Source organism: Myotis davidii, unplaced genomic scaffold (genome assembly GCF_000327345.1).
Source record: "Myotis davidii unplaced genomic scaffold, ASM32734v1 scaffold289, whole genome shotgun sequence".
NCBI classification, from domain to species: domain Eukaryota; kingdom Metazoa; phylum Chordata; class Mammalia; order Chiroptera; family Vespertilionidae; genus Myotis; species Myotis davidii.
Window position 1 is genome coordinate 1,304,863 of NW_006299717.1, and position 15,531 is coordinate 1,320,393.

Sequence of the window (15,531 nt, forward strand, 5' to 3'; positions counted from 1 at the left end):
ATAAAATATATTTTTAAAAATGTCCATGTACTCATACATTTCCTATTTCAGATGCCTCTACACTACAACTGAGTAAGAAAGAAGAACCTCAAATCTAATAAACCAAACAAAAACAAAAAAAACTTACTTGCACAATATAGTTGCACTCTAAGAGCTGCATTTTGGGGTTGAGGCTTAGTTTCATGTAGGTGTACACATCTTCGAATATCTTATCGTACAGGCTTTGGAACACCGTGGCCTCCTGCGTGGTGCGCTTCTTCAGCCAGGCCTGCAGCACACAAACGGGGTGTGTTTGTTAAGAAAGCGGAGAGGGGAAGGCAGAGCGGCTCCGGGCCTCCGTCCCTACCTGCAGTATCGGCCTCCAGTTGAGGGCGGAGCTGCTGATGTAGACCATGCCCATCCTGGACACGGTGGCGGGGGAGGCGTTCTCGATGTTGTGCACCTCGAACAGAAGCTTGCAGTTGGGGGACATGGGGATGCGGTCCCCGTTGGCCAGCGTGAGCGTCTTGTTGTCGTCCAGCACGGAATTCAGGTTCTCGATCCAAATGGCATCCACCGGGCCATCCAAAATCAGGAAAATGTTCTCACCTGCGAAGCATTGCCACGGACAATTAAGCAAATACCTGTTCCTATAAACTGGCGGGGGGTGAGGGAGGTGGGGGGGTCAATCACAAAGGGGCTCTGCGTGGACCTTTCTTAGCTTTCAGTGTTTTTCTCCACAGCGTGGAAAATATCCCGTCTGTCCAGTCGTTGGTGGCCGTGTCCAGTCTGCCGAACATCTGTGGGGCGGTGATGGCCTTGGGGTTCATGCGCATCTCCCGGTGCGGCCGGCCGCACTCGCTCAGCGCCTTCATCAGGATGGTGATCACCGTGGTCTTGCCCGAGCCGCTGGGCCCCAGGGTCATCAGGCCGTGACGCACCAGCGACGTCTCGTACAGCTGAGCAACGACAGGACCGTCAGCTGGACCAGGCAGCCCACAGGCCTCTCGCCGGCCGCAGGGAAGTGGTGCTGGCATCGAGGACGCTTTAATAATCCCCCCAGTAAAGTGAGAAAATGGTTTTTAAAAATGTTTTGTTTTTTGTGTTGTTGGTTTTTTATTTTTGTTTTTGTTTTTGTTTTTTGGGTCTTACTAGAAGTGGAAAGTAAATTAGCACCACGTTATAAAATATGTGATGAAGCAACGACAACGTGGAATTGGAATGACATTTTGGAAATACTTAATTCGGGCTCTAGAGGTTGCTTCTCAAACCTCGTGACTTTATTCCTTGGGATTTTGTTTTGCTGAAACCTATGGAGCAGTTTTTTCACTCTCTCGGCCTGCAGCGTGATGGTATCGCCCCCTGGTGGTGGAAAGCGGCAACACACACCATTCTGGGAGGATCCAGGTTACACAGCTATCGGCCTGGATTCCCTGAGGCATAGCTTGAGATGAGGGTTCCTGTGCCAGTGATTAACTCGGGGGTGCTCTGAGGGGGAGATGAGGGGTGTGGGGGAGCAGGACAGGAACGGGAGAAGCCGAGCACGGGGTGATAAAACCCCAAGCCTGGCACGCAGCTTGCTGCGCCTGCAACAACGCCCCTCCAGTTCTCCAGAGCCGGGAGGTGAGTGTGGGTGAATGTGCTAGAATTACACAAAAATGGTGACATACTAAAAAGTGGACAGTGTCTGGGACAACATCCTGTCCATGATGTTGTTAATAAAAATAACTCAGATGTCTCACAGCTGATCAGAGGTAGAATTTGCATTGTCCTAAAATTTAAATAGAAATGTATTACTACTTAACCCATAGGTTCAAAGCGACTGAACCTATGTGGCAGTGGCCACAACATTCCATATAAGAGTAATGTTATTGACGTAAAAAAGAAAAACAATATTCTAGCCCCCCCCCACTGAGGTGACTGGGATTTCAGCGCTCAGTACACTGTATCCATACCAGACATAAAATGATGTTTTCCCAGAAATGAAAAAGGGTTGTAAATGGTTTCCCATACTTGGACGATAACAAATACTTAAACTTTTAAACGTTAACTATTTCCTTGCAAGATCTGGATCTGTTTCATACACTTGCACTTCTTATCATCTGGCAGAAACACTAAGTTAAACCAGAGGACTTGGATGCGTGAATATAAGCATAACCAATGGACGCAGACCACAGGGGGTGAGGGTGCGGGCATGATTGGGGGGATGGGGGGACATGGGAGGATAAGGACACATATGTAATACCTTCATCAATAATAAAAACATAAGAGTTTTCATTTTGAAATGCGGTTTTTAACACTCTCCACTGGTTCAGCTCCGTCATATTCCAAAAGCCCTGGAGAATACCCGCCAAAACGTGAAGCTCATGGAGGCTTCATCCTGCCTCTGCGCTGGCTTCGTGCCGCTGCTGATACAGCAGCTGTCACAGCGGGTGCCATGCGATGCACACGAAGACGCCGAGAGGTGCCGACCCAGACTCAAGTATGAGTGTGGGTGTGAACACGTCCACACACAAAGCGGGCGCAGATTAACCGGACAGACTCCTCAGGCTTCGTGCCCCCGGGAGGCGCCCAGCCACTGGCGATACCGCCACCTGGACCGTTGCATCTTCCTGAGTGTGTCTAACTTAACACCCTCCCAACTGCTCCTGCGAGTCTAGTCACAGCCCAAGCTTCTCACCGGGTGTAAGCACCTCAGTAAAGCACTGCTTGTTTGCTGTGACGATGGTCAACCCATCCCATCCCGCTAGGACCGACACACTGCGTGACGTGCTCAAGTAGGACTAATATCATGAGTTCTTCTCGTAAAATGCTGACCTTCAACAACACCCACTTCTCATTACACTGATAACAGACTAGCATTTCTTTACCTGCACAAGTTTGAGATTCCAGGGCGGGTGGTTTATCAGACCTTCTGCCTGAACCTGGCGGGCCACCGCATCTTGTAGTTCCACGTAAGTGTTACTGTCCAGCTGTAGTCCTGGGAACAGGTCGTTGATTAAGCTGAGGAACAGGGGTTCGTCTTCATCAACCTACGATGGCAGAGAATAAACTTACTCCTTCCGTCTACAAATGTGCACCAACCAGCTAGGACGCACACAGCACCCTCACTTCATGCCTAGAAGCAGTGAGTCCTCTCCTCACCAGACCTGTCACCTCCAGTACTCGCTCCCGAACACACCACTGAAGCCGGGCTACCTGCAGCATCGCAGCCAAGTTCCCTGGGATTCAACGTCCTCCACAGTCTCCTGCTCAGTCTCTTCACCTCAGTCCTTTGTCATATGAATGCTCTGCTTCTCACAGCCAGGTATACACATCAACGTAAAACATGCAGTTAACAGTCCCTACCCCATGAAAATAGAATAGTAGTATTTCTTCACTATTAGGATATATCCATGCATGACTCATCCATCCAACATCAGCTGAAAAACCATCATCCGAGTTCTGACTTCTCCTAAGCAGCATGTTTGAGGAAACTAAGTCTAAACCTTCTTAGCTACACCTGTAATGCCTAGATCACCCCACTCATAGTGGCTGACCATGTCTGATCTCTCTTTATTTCTGGGGTGCCCCTGATGCTTTCTGGGGTGCTTGTCTAGGAGTCTCAAGGATACCATTATCCCAGGGAAGGAGCAGAGGCATCAGAAAGTCTCGTGGATTTTTCTCCCAGCTTCTCAGCTGACTGCGATTGCGGGCGGGTTCTCCAGACTCTGAGTCCCGTGCCCTCACGGGTCATCCACCTCCCACAGAGTGGCTGTGAGACACAAACCAGACAATACCCCCCGAACAGGCTGTGACGGCAATGAACCACACCGGGGTTAGTTTTTGTAACTGCGGTGTGAACTTCCCGAGGACCAGTTCTTCCCCGACCTTGGTCTCCCAGGGCACGGGCACAATGCGCAGCAGAGAGAGGCCTTTGAATAAACACCCCGAGAACCTGTCCGTCAGCTGGCTGAGCAACCTGGCTCCGGTGGCAAGAATGAACGCAGTGTGACAACTGCTGTCATCTCCACAGCAAGCTTTCTGTGCATTTGGGGGAAATAGAAATGATGTTGATGTTTGGGGACAGACATAGCTGAGATGAGCTAAGCATAGACAGAGCAAAAGGTCTCGTGGTGCCCTGTGAATCCAGGCCTCCATGTTTGGAAGATGCTTCATTATGAGTAATGGCCAAGTTCCAAACACTGGACTGAAACCTGGGGGCTGGAGCCCACGGATGAGGCCTGTTCGAGGGCACACAACTGACAAGGGGGTGCACCTCCGGCTCACGCTGGTCAAACTGGAAGCACAGTGGTAGGTTCACACTCCCACTGTTGCTATAAGTATTCATGTTTGCAGCCTAACATGAGCCACCCCCGCCACCCCACCCTCCCGACACATACACACACACACATACACACACACACACACACACACATACACACATCAGCCAAGTAGAAAGAAACCAGGTCAAATTCTTGAAAGAGGAGAGAAGTCAGAGAAGAAAGATACCAGTTTAGAAAGGTTCATATCTCTTAGTCCTCTCATGACGATGCTTAATTCACTGTCTTCCGGTCTGGCTCTTTTCTGAGATCCAAGGGTCCTCAATACAGATAGGATATTTCTCAACCCGAAGTCATAGTGAACCTAAGATGGGGGGAAGGGGGAAAGATTATTCAATTGAAAAGCTCTCAATGTAGACCCACTGTATACATATAGTAGGTATTCTGATCCATATGTACTGTAGATTTGGAGTGTAGCTGCAAAGTTTCAGTAGCTGAATTCTTCCACCTGTCCTTTGACTGAAAAATGATCCTTCCATTGGAAAGATCAAGCTGTATGATAGTGTCCACACTTTTAAATATCTTTGGAGGATAAGACAGTCTGATGACAGTCTGAGAGGCAAACAGATTTAAAATGCATAACCAACAGGTTATGTACTATGTGACTCCATTTATGTAATGTTTCTGAAAGAAAATGATAGAAGTGGAGAAAAGATCGGTGGCTGCAAGGGGATAGGGACTTGGGAGAGAGGGGGCTGTGGCTATAGAAGGGTAGTATGAGGGGACCTGGTGGTGATAGGGCAGTTCTGTATGTTGATTGTGGTGGCGGTTATACAAATCTACCTATGTGATATAATTGCATAGAACTACACACACACACACACACACACACTGAGTGCATGATCAACTGGTGAAACCTCAATGAGCTCTGGATTTTACCTATGGCCATTTTCTGGTCTGTTATTGTACTATGGTTATAAGATGCCAACTTTGAAGGAAGTAGAGTAATGAATACATGGGACCTCCCAGTACATTTCTTGGCAATTTTTGTTGCATTTATAAATATTCAAAAATAAACAGGTATTCAAAATACATAACCAACAGGTCAAAGTAATTAAATTTATTTTAGAAAAGAGTCAAAGAGATTTTCAAAATGAATAGCATTTTATCAAGGTAAAATTGCAAAGTAAAAAATCAAGTTCTATAGTTAGGGGGGGAAATAAATGGACAAAGTTACCTGCTTGGTAAGTTGTTCCTCACACAGTTTGTAAAGGACATAAAACTTTTGAGCCAAGATAACATTCTCAAGGAAACCACAGCTTGCAAGTTTAACTCGCATAATGATCTGGAAAATTAATATAGTGAGATTTTCAACAATGTGCATGAAAAACAAGTAAAAATGTAAATTATGTTATGTTTTTAAATCCCAAAGCATACCTGTCTATCAGGAACCATCATAGCAACAGTTCTAAACTGAATTTTTAAGTTCTCGGGTAGTTCCTGGCGCCCAGCATATCCGGGGTTCTAAAAGTTAAAATTATTTAATTTTTATTGCTGATATAAATTTTATTTCATGCATAGAAACACATTTCAGAACCCTAATTCAGATCCTAAGGTGGCATTGAGAAAAACATTAGATTCATCAAACCTCCCTCTTTTCTCAAAAATGTGTATTGGACCATTGATCTCTATCAATGTCACATCACTCCCTTTGACATAGTTCCAGTTTCATTATATTAACACAGACACACATATTACTTTGTGAGCAAAAATTAAGCATCTGTTTATTGGTTAAGAAAATAGAAAAGAAAACTGAATAAATATCTAGATAGTTATGATTGAAATGTTACTGAAATAAGAAGAAAATGCAGGGTTCCATACTGATGAGTTTACTTAGATAATTTTTATTTCCTCTCTTTATCCTGTTCAGTCGGAATTACAGAGTTCTTTGGCAGACAAAGCACCATTAAAGAAGCCCACGGTGGTGAAGGGAAATAAAGATGGGAGTGAAGGGGGAAATACTGAAGAGGACAATGTGAGGTGGAAAGGAAGCGAAGGCCTCATGAGTAGCTACAGGCTGAGGACGGGTCAGGCCCAAAGGTCCCAAGGGTAAGGTTAGGGGTCCAAAGTGTAATAATTTAAGATTTCATCTTATTAGAAATTACTGCATAGGCTACAACTTCCATTACCTAAAGACATAGATGATTTGAATTATAAGGGATTTGGTGATGTAATCTTGTCCAGCTCTGCCTCCAGTGCAGACACGCCATCTAGAATAGCGGTCGCCAACCTTTCGGACCTCATGGACCACCAATGGTCCACGGACCACCAGTTGGCTACCGCTGATCTAGAATGTCCCTGCTATACGTTTGAACATCTATAGCTCACTGCACGGTCCACATAGTAGCCAGTAGGCATGTATGACTATTTACATTTTGATGAATTAAGTAAAAATAAAAATACAATTATTTTGGGAAAGAAACCCTCATTCTCTGCCTATCAGCTACTGTCAATGAGCCAAATACCTTGCTGACACAGGATACAGAGATTGCTGGTTGCCTACCACTACTTCTCCTTTCTCCTTCCTCAGTCACACAAGCCCAGTTGCCAGCTAGGAGCATCACTACCCAGATGATAAAAAAAAATGATGTTTCCCAGCCTGCCTTGCAGCCGGTGTGATTAAATTCTACACCATGAGACCCAAAGGGACACACTGTATGAGATAACCTTGTTGCTTGAAGGGAGTTAATTCAATCAATTGACTGCAACAAAGTGGAGATGCTTCAGTAGCGTCTTAGGTCACAAGGTGACCTAGATGTTGGAAACCATGATGGAGTAGAAACACAGGAGAAATCTTAAGAGAAAAAAATCCTTACGTGTTGTCACTATTTTTTGTGTCTCAGCCATTCACAGCCTAATCTAGCATCTAATTGATATTTCCAATATTATTCTTAATCCAGGGAGAATGTTAAACTTTTACATTATTCTCTGCCACAGTTATCACACTGAGCGAATTTCTTCATCCCATTGTCTTAGTTAGTTATAACTGATCCTTCAGGATTATTATTAACTGCTTTCCTGGATGTCTGCTTGCAGTGAAACTTATCAGAAACTTTCTTATTTTGCTTCCTATGATTTATCTACTAGGACACTTCAAACTCAGAGTACTTTGCATTATCTTGCAACTTAGAGATAACGGAATAAAAAACTTATATATGAACACATTAAGTAAAACTGGTTCATTAACTTCACTGCTCCAAGTCATTAAAAAATCTATTCGTGCCTTTGGTTTTCTATCTGTACAGCATTGTATCTCAAAGCTCTGCCCTGAAATACGTGGTAAATGAACATCCACAATTCTTTGGCATAGGAATTATTTTGGATATTTTAAGTCATTTCCAGGATCTTTTATTACGTTTCAGAGAAAACCAAGCATAGAGTGTAAGTAGTGAGATCGAAGTCAGACAATAACGTCTCTCTCTAACTGGCTCTGTGACCTGAGCTAGTTTTTAAATCTCTGCCTCGGGTACCTCATTATAAAATATGCGCCATACAAAATGCGACACATGACTACACTGCCATGTAAACTGCTTTCACTAATGGCTGTGCCTTGTGTCACTTCTGGACAGAAACCCTGAGAGACAGAGCATAATTCTTTATGTCCTGCTTTTCCTCTGCTACGGCCACCAGCAAAGACGGAGACAGGTACGGAGTAAGAACTTACAAAGCAGGCCTGCCCTCTCCACCCCGGCCCAGCAACAGGGAGAAACAAATCTTTGATGCTTTCAGCCACTAAGATTTTGGGATTGTTACTATAGCTGTCCTGTCTGATACTAGTACATGAAGCATTCAGCCCATCACCTTACACATAATGAGTGCTCAATAAACAGTAGCTATTAGCATCATTAACATATTGCTATTTTATCTTCTGTCTTGTCTATTTTTACTACTCAAAAAAAATCCCATGATAGGAAAGAATCGCTCCTGACCCCTGGATAGTCGGTCATTTACCCAGGAGTAGATACCTTGTTTTACTTAAGTCCATAGCAGTTAAACCAACCAAATTGCATTTAAAACCCATGTTCTCACCATTGTTAAGAAGATTCCAAATTCTGGATTTAAATCAACACAATCACCGTCAGAAAAAATGAACTGTTTTTTTCTCTCTTTTCTTGCTGTCAAAACAATATAAATTTGTTGGGCTGCCACCGATAAGACGGGCAATTCAATTCTGTTAAACTCATCAAAACAGCCCCAGGAACCTGACTGCGCCAGACCTGGTATGAAAAACAGTTGATTTGAAAAGTTTTACTTCTTAATAGCAATCATCTCGCCAAAGCGCTCGCAAACAATTAAATGTTGAGATACAAGGTATATATCAAGTTTCATATCTGCTGTTTTTAGAAAGACACATGGAATTCCCGTGATATACAGAAGTTTCATTGTACATCAACACCAAGACAATGAAAATAGTTCACTGCCAAAATGAAAGGGCAGACGCGCCGCCGTTGCATCCGGGGAGGCCGAGGGTGATAAAATTGGATTCAATCTGTAAGGGTCATCTCCGGCGGGGATGGGGGTGGAAGGAGCCGTAATGTTAGGGGAAACTGACCAAATAAGGAATGCCAGAGTCAGATCGCTCCGCTCCTTTCTTGTTAAAATGAGAGAACTATGAGGAGGCTGGGAGGACAGAGAATGGCCGAAGGGATTTCTATTTATTGCTTACAAAATCCAGCACAAAGAAAGACCTGGATGGATATTGGGAACATTGCTCCTGTCTCATCTCTAAGGATGAAAACCTTCATTATCTTTACCTGTATGAAATGCTCTTCTTTCTTTTATTACTGCCCCCTCCCCCTCTAGTTTCTCTTCTCTCTCCTCTGGGAATTTCCATTACACAGATGTTGGAACTTGGATAGCTACTGTTAGGGGCAAAAAAATAGAATGTTGGGGACTGGCTATGGTTAAGGGAAATATTAGTCATGCGCTGCTAACCGTGATTGCCTTGTTCTGGTTAAAAAAAAGGACATTCTAAACTGCCTGGGAATTGTACCCCCCAACCCCACCCCCACCCAGGACCTGGGAGTCAACCTTGGACCTGGGAATCAACCTTGGAATGTGGTCCATTCTCATTCAAGAGCTGCCTATTATCATGGAAAGATTAGCAACCTTGTTGCCCAAACAATGGAGTCCCACCTCAGCCTGCACAGCCCGCTTCCCCATGCCTGCAATCCCTACTTCCCCACCTAATCCTTGTCCTACCCTGTGCAAGCAGCTGGTCTATGGGGGTTGCACGAGGGGGGCGGGGGGAGGGAATGCGGAGCAGATTTTTGTGATGCCCTGCTGCTCTCCCATCCGGCCGGCAGGACTGGAATAAACGCTCATATACGATTCAACCCTGTCTCTGCTGAATTGGACCAAGTAGTGACAGGCAGCCCGGACCCCTTGGTTGTCTGGTTTCGCTACTCCTATGACCCTTAAGTTTTTTTTGCAAAATTTCCCATTTCTTTTTGCAATGTATTCTCTTGGCCACATATTCCAATTCAAGAGAGATGTTTTTTTCCATATCCAAATTTTCCAATTGTTATGTTTTCATAGTAGCCTGTTTCTTTGTCTACATGTGATACATTCTTGAATCTCTCTAAGCTATTAACTTCATTTATTTTCTCTGTTGAACAGTTTACTGGTCAGTAGGTCTCCACTGCTTTGGATGCGTCCCTAATTCCTTCAAATATTTTATGGGACTTTGTTATCGCTGCATAAGTTGCATTTCCTCTTCCGGAATGCAAATTCCTGTCTGCAGGAGGCATGCCTGCCGCTGGTGATTTGAGGGAAGGGATGGAGCCACAGAGGGTTGCTCTCCAGGGCTGGGGCCGGCAGTCTGTCCGGCCTGGTGCACTGCGTGCCCCTCTGGCAGGAGCCCGCCTCTGGGGTTGGTCTTTGGCAGCATTCCCACCTCAGACAGCTGTGCTACAGCTTTTGTGTGGAGGAAACACACTTTTTCTTTGCCTTCTGCTCTCATTTTGGTTCCGTGGGGTTTACCTCGCACTCTAGTCTGCTTCTCCCAACCACCCCCGGCCCTCAAGCTGGGAGTGACCCACAGAACCCTTCTCTTTGATTAGAAAATTATTCTCAGGGTTCAAAAATGTTTGACAGACAGGCGACTAAAAAGAATAATATAATGAATACCCATGTACCCACCTGTCAAATCCTAACAATTTGTTTCAGATTTTATTCTTTAGAATCATGTCAAAAGTACTTTTCATGTCCAGGTATATCCCTCTTGATTCCACACTCCCTCCTTCTCCAGAGGTAGCTTCTACCCTGCATTTGATACCAATGGTTCCTAGGCATGCTTTTAAGCTATTGCTCTTATGCATGTATTCATGAACAGTATATATTTCACATGCTCAAAGTTTATATGTGTGTCTATTTACCTAGCTCGCTAGCTATAAAATGCTGTGCATATCCTCCTGAGCTGAAGGCCCAGTGTACTTCTTCCCAATGGAGTCACCCTTCTTCCCTCCCAGAGGAGACATAAGCATTCTTATGCTTTTTTAAAAAATACGTTTGTATTGATTTTAGAGAGAGGGGAGGGGAGAGGGAGAGATAGAGAAAGAAACATCGTTGAGAGAATCATTGATCAGCTACATCCTGCACACCCTTTACTGGGGATGGAGCCTGCAACCCAGGCATGTGTCCTCACCAGGAATTGAACCAGCGGCCTCCTCGACCTAGTGCATGGGTCAAAGCTCAACCACTGAGCCACACCGGCCGGACTCTTTTTACTATCTATATATACATATCTATGTAATACATATCTTTGGTTTAAATAAATGCAATCATGCTATCTGTGTTTTTGTGAGACTTGCTACTTTCCCTCTAAACTGTGAGACTGCGCTACATCAATGCATCGTGCTGTAGTTACTCGTTTTTACCGCTACAGCATTGTTATGCGTATGATATATAAATCGGATGTCCACAACCTATGTATTTATGTGTCCAGCCCACCACAGAGGACACTCGAGTTATTGCCAAGTGTTGGCTATTACAAGCAATGCTGCCGTGAGCATTTGCACACAGGCTCCCAGTACTTAGGTGCAGTTTACCTGAGCTGAGACCAGAAGGTGGGAGACTGACAATACATGTGTAAGCTTTTTTTATTCTAAAAAAGGTTTACACTGCCACCAGGAAGGAGTGGGTGGCTGTTTCTGCTGCTTGACACCTTGCCAATGGTAGTAAAAAAAAAAAAAAAAAAAGTCAGACTGCCCTAGCTCAGTGGTCGGCAAACTCATTAGTCAACAGAGCCAAATACCAACAGTACAACGATTGAAATTTCTTTTGAGAGCCAAATTTTTTAAACTTAAACTATATAGGTAGGTACATTATTATTAACTTAATTAGGGTACTCCTAAGGCTTAGGAAGAGCCACACTCAAGGGGCCAAAGAGCCGCAGTTTGCCGACCACGGCCCTCGTTGGTTTGGCTCAGTGGATAGAGCATCAGCCTGCGGACTGAAGGTTCCTGGGTTTGATACCGATCAAGGGCACATGCCCGGGTTGCAGGCTCGATCCCCAGTACAGGGCATGCAAGAGGCAGCCAATCAATGATTCTCTCTCATCATTGATGTTTCTGTCTCTCTCTACCTCTCCCTTCCTCTCTGAAATCAAAAATATGTATTTTTTTTTAAAGTCACACTTAAATTGTTCTTAACCTGGTTTGTACAAAATGGAATCCTTTTATAGTGTGCAATTCTTTGCTGGTTATTTGGTTTTCTTCACTTGTGTAATACCTATTTCAGACTTTTCCTCATTTTTCTATTGAATTATCTCTTTCTCAATGAGTCATAGGCTTTACTCATGTATTGGGGATACTAATCCTTTGTAGGTAATATATATTGCTGATGCCGTTTCCAAATTTCAGGCATGGCTTTTCTCTCTCTTTTTTTGATACTCACTGACGAAGAGATGTTTTTAACTCAGGGTAGGGAGTGTGTCAATCTTTACTTTATGGTTTGTGATTCTTGTATTAAAAATCCCTTTCTACTCTAAAAAGAAAGATATTTCCCTTTATTACCTTCTCAAAACCCAAACAATTTTGCCTCCCACATTTAGACGTTTAATTCCCAGAACTGAGTTTTATACAGTGTATGGTTTAGGCATCCAATTTTTATATATGTAGGGACCCAATCTCCTTTGTTAAATATTGACCAACTGCTGTCCCAGAACAATTTATTGTAAGGTCTGTCTCTCCATCACTGATTTACGGTAATACCTGTGCCACCTGTCAAGTGTCCTTGGCCTATTTTTTCATTTTCTATTACATTCCATTGGTCCAGTCATCAATCCTGCACCAATACCACACTCTCGAAATTACATTCTAAATGATATCTTTCTGAAGTTTTCATTTTCGAACTGTTTTTTTGTGGTTTATAAAAATAAAATTTATTTTGTGTTGATTTTATAGTCTAGGAAATTTGCTAAATTCCATTTTTCTATAGATTTTGTTGAATTTTTAAAAAGTGTACCCTACCCTTTGCGAATAATGAAATTTTGCATTTCTTTCTTTCCAATCTTTGTATTTTTGTTGTGGTTCCTTACTGCAGGATCTGAAGTACAGTGATGACTAGAACAAATAATAACAGGAGTCCTTGTCTTATACCTCATCTCAAAAAGAATGCGTTCAAATATTCAGGTTATGATGTTTGCTGTGGACACCCTTTATCAAATGAGCCAAGTGGGGGAATATCTAGGGCAGTGATGGCGAACCTTTCGAGCTCGGCGTGTCAGCATTTTGAAAAACCCTAACTTAACTCTGCTGCCGTGTCACACATAGAAATTTTTTGATATTTGCAACCATAGTAAAACAAAGACTTATATTTTTGATATTTATTTTATATATTTAAATGCCATTTAACAAAGAAAAATCAACCAAAAAAACGAGTTCGCGTGTCACCTGACACGCGTGTCGTAGGTTCGCCATCACTGATCTAGGGGAAGGACCTAAGGAACCAGAGTAAGGAATCTGAGAGGAAATCTGCTTTGAATGTTTGAGAAACATCAGAAAGGTCAGTATGGCTACCGGAGGGAGAGTAAGGGGAGCAGAGAGTAGCAGGAGATGGGTCAGAAGGTCAGACCGATACAATGGGGAGGGGCAGGAGTGACTATAAGACAATGCAGGACCACGTGAGGGGTTTGGCTTTTACTCGGAGTGAAGCCGCGGGGCAGCTCTCAGCAGAAGAGGGTTGTGATCTGACTTCCGTGTAGAAGGGTTGCTGTGGCGCTGACCTGAGGCTGCAGGGGAGGGACAAGAGGAAACAGAGTCCGATGAGGAGGCTCATTGGCACAGTACAGGTGAAGGGTGACAACTGGCATGATGACAGCAGTGGGGATCAGAGGTGCTCAGACTTGGGGTGCGTTCTGAAGGCAATAGTGTTTGCTGACAGGACGGATTTGAGTATGAGAGAAAGCCGTGAAGGGTAAGTCTAAGATTTTTCATCTGCGCACCTGGAAGCATGACATGGCTACTCCGTGGGATGGGGGAGGCTGAGGATGGAGTGGGCGAGGGGAAGGGAGATCACACGTTTAGACCTACTCGACATTTAAGTGGAGATGTCAAGTAGTAGATACCAGTTGTCTATACAGATCTGAAATTTCAGGAAGTCCAAGCTAGAGATACAAATTTGATCGCATCGGTAGTACTTAAAGAGAATGCATGTAGGTAGAAAAGAGAGGAAGGCCAGGAACTGAGTTCTAAAGACAGGCGTGCTCTCTAACCTCTTCTCTTTGCCTATCTGAAACCACCGCCTACCTATCTTTCAGGATTTCCTCAGAATTTCCCATCTGCTGATGGCCCTCCTCCTTGTTTCCCAGTGTGGCTATGCTTTAAAAAAAAAAAAAACCAATCATTTCAATGGGATTTAATGCTGGAAGGGAAGTCACATGAGTTTTGTAATCTTCATCTTATCTCCTCCACCATTGTTTCAGGCAGTAATAAATTGGTTCCATTTTCATAAACCACTACTCATTCAACTCATGGCAATAATATTGAGCCGGTGAAATGGATGGTCTCCAGCCATTTCTGACCATAAAAAAATGGCACTATCATATGCATCAACTTATCCTAATTTTGGTTCTGTGGGAAAACATCACTTTAGATATAGATCAGAAAATTAAAGTGCAATGAAAATAAAACCACAGAAAAATAGTTTCAGTGTTTGACACTTGCCTTTAAAGATCCTTCCGAGCCCTCTGAAATCCATTTGATCTGAGCAGTTAAACACGACCACATATTTTCCCAAACATCGTCCCATGTCTTTCGTGGTCTCTGTTTTGCCAGTGCCTGCAGGTCCGGCTGGAGCACCTCCCATGTTCATTCCCAAAGCCTGTGCTAAGGTGATATAGCACCTGCAGACGTCAGCCAGACAAAGCACGGTGAGTGCGGGATAACATGAGACAGCCAAGCGCAAGCAAAAGTCCAATGTCATTGGAATGGACCTGTTACTTTAGAATGTGAGCAGCTCACCCATGAGAGGCAACCAAACAAGGCGGGCGCACCTGACATTCGTTAGTAATGGGGCAGTGAGTGACTGCAAACATTTCTCGGGACAAACTTCTAAACTCCGCAACATGCCGGCACGAGCCAACTGCAACACACCACTGCAAATGGTTTGACTATGAAAGGTCTCATTCGTTTAGGTAAGTGTAAGGAATAATCTAATGACTCTCCTTGGACCTGTGACCCAGTTTCAGTGACATCTGCTTCGGATGAAAGTAAAACTTAGTAAAGCTTTGTGAGCCATGAAGCTTCATGTGTATACATCAGTGGAAGGGAAAACATATTGACAAATATATGTGGCAGAGGCACTGGGCATATAAAGGCAAGTTGGATGAATCCAGAGAAGGCTGAACACCAAATTTAAATGTTATAATTTCACCTGGAGGCAGCCCTATGGAAAATAACAGCAGAATTCATTGTCCTGTGACTCAATTTAAGTCAATTCTACAAGTATTTATTGAGTGTCTACTGTACACAACATATTGAGCTGTTGTGGGTAGATAAAGATGACAAAGGCCCAGTTCTTGCCTAGTGTCATACACAAAAAAGACTTTTAGCGGCTCTGCCATTAACTGATTGTTCAGAGCTGGCCAAGAAACTCCACTTTAGCCATCAATGTCCACAACTTGAAAAGGCAGGGTGCTAAATGAGATGCTCTCCAAGGACCCTTCCTTCTTTGTAGTTCTCATGACTCCCTTTATGGTCCTCGAGATAAGTTTCCATCTTGCAATCTA

The 15,531-nt window shown here is 43.9% G+C and overlaps 1 protein-coding gene across 1 annotated transcript in view; it reads right to left on the minus strand.

Annotated features, from left to right (window-relative positions):
* Positions 1 to 15,531, minus strand: part of DNAH8 (dynein, axonemal, heavy chain 8) — a 294,659-nt gene that overhangs the window by 160,142 nt on the left and 118,986 nt on the right. Inside the window, exons 43-51 of the mRNA XM_006775895.2 lie at positions 14,468 to 14,646; positions 8,331 to 8,518; positions 5,679 to 5,765; positions 5,479 to 5,586; positions 4,471 to 4,605; positions 2,850 to 3,011; positions 692 to 938; positions 347 to 588; positions 128 to 268 (exon numbers count right to left, since the gene is read on the minus strand). Of these exons, the coding sequence (XP_006775958.1) occupies positions 128 to 268; positions 347 to 588; positions 692 to 938; positions 2,850 to 3,011; positions 4,471 to 4,605; positions 5,479 to 5,586; positions 5,679 to 5,765; positions 8,331 to 8,518; positions 14,468 to 14,646 (1,489 nt within the window). The remainder of the gene's footprint in view (positions 1 to 127; positions 269 to 346; positions 589 to 691; positions 939 to 2,849; positions 3,012 to 4,470; positions 4,606 to 5,478; positions 5,587 to 5,678; positions 5,766 to 8,330; positions 8,519 to 14,467; positions 14,647 to 15,531) is intronic.